The sequence below is a fragment of the Vitis riparia genome, chromosome 14, assembly GCF_004353265.1.
Source record: "Vitis riparia cultivar Riparia Gloire de Montpellier isolate 1030 chromosome 14, EGFV_Vit.rip_1.0, whole genome shotgun sequence".
In the NCBI taxonomy this organism is placed as follows: Eukaryota; Viridiplantae; Streptophyta; class Magnoliopsida; order Vitales; family Vitaceae; genus Vitis; species Vitis riparia.
The window spans coordinates 7,893,836-7,898,075 of record NC_048444.1 but is presented as its reverse complement, the minus strand read 5'-3'; the positions used below and the strand labels follow the sequence as shown (position 1 = coordinate 7,898,075).

The window sequence follows — 4,240 nt, the reverse complement described above, 5'->3', positions numbered from 1 at the left end:
TTTGATAATGTGACCCTTCTTCTTGCAATAAGAACAAAACTTCTTAGGGCAAGTGGCAGCAATATGCCATATTCCTTGCAGAAAAAAACACTGCAAGTTTTTAGAATGCATAGGTGGTCCGCGTCCTTGGGCAGCATAAGCTACAATTGGCGTCCCGGAACTGCCATGAGATTGCTCCAAAATAGCTTGAGTACTAAGGCGTTGCTCTTCGCGAAGTAACTCACCAAAACAAATATCAAGAGAGGGAACAGGAGATCTATTCAGTAAAGAGGAGCAGACAGATTCATATTCCGGACGTAGTTTCATAAGAAACTGATCACGCCGGGTAGTCGCGTGAACAGTTTGAATAGTTGAGAGAGCGGCAATAGGAACATCCGCTGTAACCAAATCAGTATATTCATGCCAAAGAGTCAGAATGCTGAGTAGTAGTCCTGGATGGAAAGACTACCATGTTGAAACATGGCAATCACATGTTCTAATTGAAAGCGACGAGCATCATTATCCTGATGATAAACTTTCTTCAAATAAGCCCACATAGATTGAGCGGAGCGATGGAGCCGCAAGTGGGTAACAATATGAGGCTCCACTGAACCAAGAAGCCAAGACATGATGCATGCATCAAGCACAACCCATGAAGGAGAAGACCCAACATCCTGAGATTTGTCAAAAGTGGATGGTTTTTCAACATATGTGCCATCAATATGACCCCAAAGGTCTTTTCCCTTGAGAAAAAGTTCAAACTGAAATGCCTAGGTAGAATAATTTGTGCCTGTAAACTTAACACACAGAGGTGCGGAATCCATAGAAAATAAATAGAACCCGAGACAAAAGGATGGACCAAAAAAAAAAAAATCCCAAAAGAAAACTAACCCACGACAGCCACAGAAATACTGAGAAAAATGGTTGTGGTTGGGTGCAGCACGGATCAACACAGACTTGACCGAAAGACACGAGAGGCACTTTTGAAACCGAAAAGACAGAAAAGAATTTGAGGGAAGAAAAATAAGCAACCTTGCTCTGATACCATGTCAAAATATTGTGTAAATGACCGAATACCTTGGCCTTGAGTTTTGTATATTATATATAGATTTTACAAGGATGCTTTACATGGAAAGCAAATAAATTTTAACATGATTCTAGCCCTATACATGTAAACTATAATCTGTCAAATAATATATGCTAACTGTACAGAATAATAAATGGAGAAATAAGGAAACAATTGTGGGCTAAAATAAGGAAAGAAGGGTAGGCTAAATTAAGGAAAGAAGTGTGGACAACAAGTGTGGGCTAAAATAAGGAAGGTAGTGTGGACAGCAAAGCTGTCCTTTGACAGTGCCTTGTCTTGCGCTTGAGCTATAGGAGCCTTTCACCTTAGGTGCGCCTTGCTCCTTTTAAAACTGTGCTTCCTCCCACCTCTCTCTCTCTCTCTCTCTCTCTCTCTCTCTCTCTCTCCACACACACACATATAGGAGGAGATGTAAACTGATTATGAGTCTATGAACACGGAGTCTCATCCTCATGGTATGGAGTAGTAAGCTTTTGTTTCAACTTCCAACTTCAATATTGGTATTGATTGATTTGATGCATATGAATGCTACTTTGACATGTTTTTGTTTTATTTTTCTTTGTACACGCAATAGACCCTACCTCTATGTTATTGTGTTGGAACTGCTGTTGTCACTATAGATTAGCTCCAGTATTCACTCTTTTTTGTGCAGCTTTTAAGGCAAAGCTATTGCTCTTGGAACTACCTGAAGCTTTAGGACATAGGTTAGGATGTAACCTATCCAAGCATTTACTGGTCGGCTAGTTGGATGTCATGCTCAATCTAAACTGTACTTGAGAGCCAAGTGGAACTCAATCTTGCTAATTGTTGTTCTATCATATGGTATATTTTCTGATCTCTTCTCCTCAGTCATATATAATGGCAGAGAAGGGGCAAACTGGATAATTAGTTAGGCAGTTTCATTCCCATTCTTCTTTCTTATCATACCATGGCTTACAAGTTTGATGAAGTTACCTGCATTATTATATCTGACATAAGGTTCACATTAATCAGTTTGAATTTTTTGTTTATTAATGAATTTGATGCTTCTGGTGATTTTAATGAAATATTTTACTGCATAGCTGATGTGAGAACTAACTTGATGCCTGAACTTGCAACACTTCCACCTGTGGTGGTGGCTCAATTTAGAAGAGATATGTGGGTACTTGGTGATTGACTTCTAACTTGCAAGTTTCATTCTTTTATTAACTGATATTTGTATTGGACAGTGAAAAGAGGTTTAAGGAACCAAATAAAGTAGAGGTATTGAGTCTACTTTTGTGATTGTTGGCTTGTTATGCAATCAAATGACTTAAAGGCCACCTCAAGTGCATTAAAAGTTCACTAGTTCAGTAGTTTGGTTATGTGACAATTGACAATTGAAGTTGCAGGTCATGTTTCTCACATTGAAAGTTCTATTCTTAGTGTCTGTTTGTTTATTTTCTTTCTTTGGTTGAAGTCCAAAAGCTCCTATGTTCTTTTGATTGTTGAGTTGGGGTAGTCGAATTGGTGCGAGGAACCCTTATGGGTGTGTTTCCCACTTTGTATGCCTTACCTTTGGCTTAAGAGGCCTAGGTAGCATATGTATCGAAAGCAAGGGGAAGGAGGACACTGGAATCTGTGTTTTGCTAGACACCTAAACAAGTGAGATGGAAATTGTGGAATCTTTTTTCTTAAGGTTGCAAGGGGAATTTATGAAAAGGGGAGAGAAGGATAGGGTGGTGTAGATGGGTTCAAGGAATAGTTCATTTTCCGTAAATCTCTTTATTCTATGTTGGAGTCAAGGGTGATCAATCCTTTCCCACAAGGCATTATTTGGAATTTATAGGAACCATCTAAAGTGAGTTTTTTTGCTTGGGAAGCTTATTGGGTAAAGGCATTGGCTTTAGATCAACTTTAGAGGAGAGGATGGTCTTTGGAAAATAGATGTTACCTTTGTAAAAGCAAGGTGGAATCTTGAACACATCCTTCTTCATTGCATTAAAGCTAGGGGGTTATGGCACTTGTCATTTTCTTTATTTGGAGTTGTTTGGGTCTTTCCTTTTTCAATTAGGGAGACCCTCTTAAGTTGGCATGGCTTCTTCGTGCATAAGAAGGTCTAAAGAGCCTCCTTGTTGTGCATTTTTTGAACTTTAAGAAAGGAAAGAAACCGAAAAACATGTGAAAATGCATAGCAAATGACTTAATCATTGAAGAGCTCTTTTGTTAAAAGTTTGTTGGCATGAGTTAGGATGTACACTATAGAAGAATCAATGGCTTTAGTCATTTTGTAGATTAGATGGGATTTAGATGAGGGAGGGAGCAAATTTTGTATTTTCTCTTTTCCTACCTATGCCTTTTATTAGCCATGATATATAATCTATATACCTTGGTGTATAACTCTTTTTTATTGATATATATATTTTCTTTTCTTACTTATCAAAAAAAAAAAAAAAAAAAAAAAAAAAAAATCAGTTGGGTGTAGCTTGAATTGTTGATACAGGTGGACTACAGTACTAGTTAACTTGTATGCTTATTTGTCATTAGGTGGAAGGATAACTCTTATCTAATCATGCCTATCCCATATTCCAAGTTATTTCTCTCCTTATTCAAGATCTCCTCTTCAATGGTCGGAAAAACTGAGAAATTGCAAAGGAATTTTATTAGTTAGGGGCTAGGGAGAGCAAGAGAGATCATCTTTTTAGCTGGGATTTAGTGTGTAAGTCTAAGGTGGAAGGGGGTCTAGGATTTGGTAAGATATCCTTAAGGAATCTTTCTCTATTAGGAAAATGGTTGTGGATGTCTCCTAGGGAAAGTTTTGCTCTATGGCAACATGTTATTCTAAGCATTTATGATACACATACTAATGGATGGGATGTCAACACTACAGTCAAGTGGTCACATTGTTTCCCATGGAAGGCCATTGCAAGGTCTTTGAGGATTTTATTAGGTACTCTCAGTTTGTGGTAGGTAATGAGGCGAGAATCCGTTTTTTGGGAAGACTTGTGGTAGGGGATCAACTTTTAAGTTCTCAATTTCTGGTCTATTGAGAATTGTCACAGTTAAAAACTTCTTATCTCATCAATTCTTGGGTCTTCTTATCTTTTTTCTTAGAATTTCAACTTTCGTTGTAACCTCTCTAATTTTAAGATAGAAGATTTAGAAAGATTAATGTCCTCTCTTACTTGTTTGCACTTATCTCCATCAACTCCTGAT

General features: G+C 37.8%; 1 protein-coding gene across 1 annotated transcript; it reads right to left on the bottom strand.

Annotated features, from left to right (window-relative positions):
• Positions 1 to 410: 410 nt before the first annotated feature.
• On the bottom strand, positions 411 to 2,026 carry LOC117930116. The gene is made up of 2 exons (XM_034850583.1): positions 2,021 to 2,026; positions 411 to 749 (listed from the first exon to the last, which is right to left on the bottom strand). The coding sequence occupies exons 1-2, from the start codon at positions 2,024 to 2,026 to the stop codon at positions 411 to 413; spliced, it is 345 nt and encodes a 114-aa protein (XP_034706474.1).
• Positions 2,027 to 4,240: the final 2,214 nt, after the last annotated feature.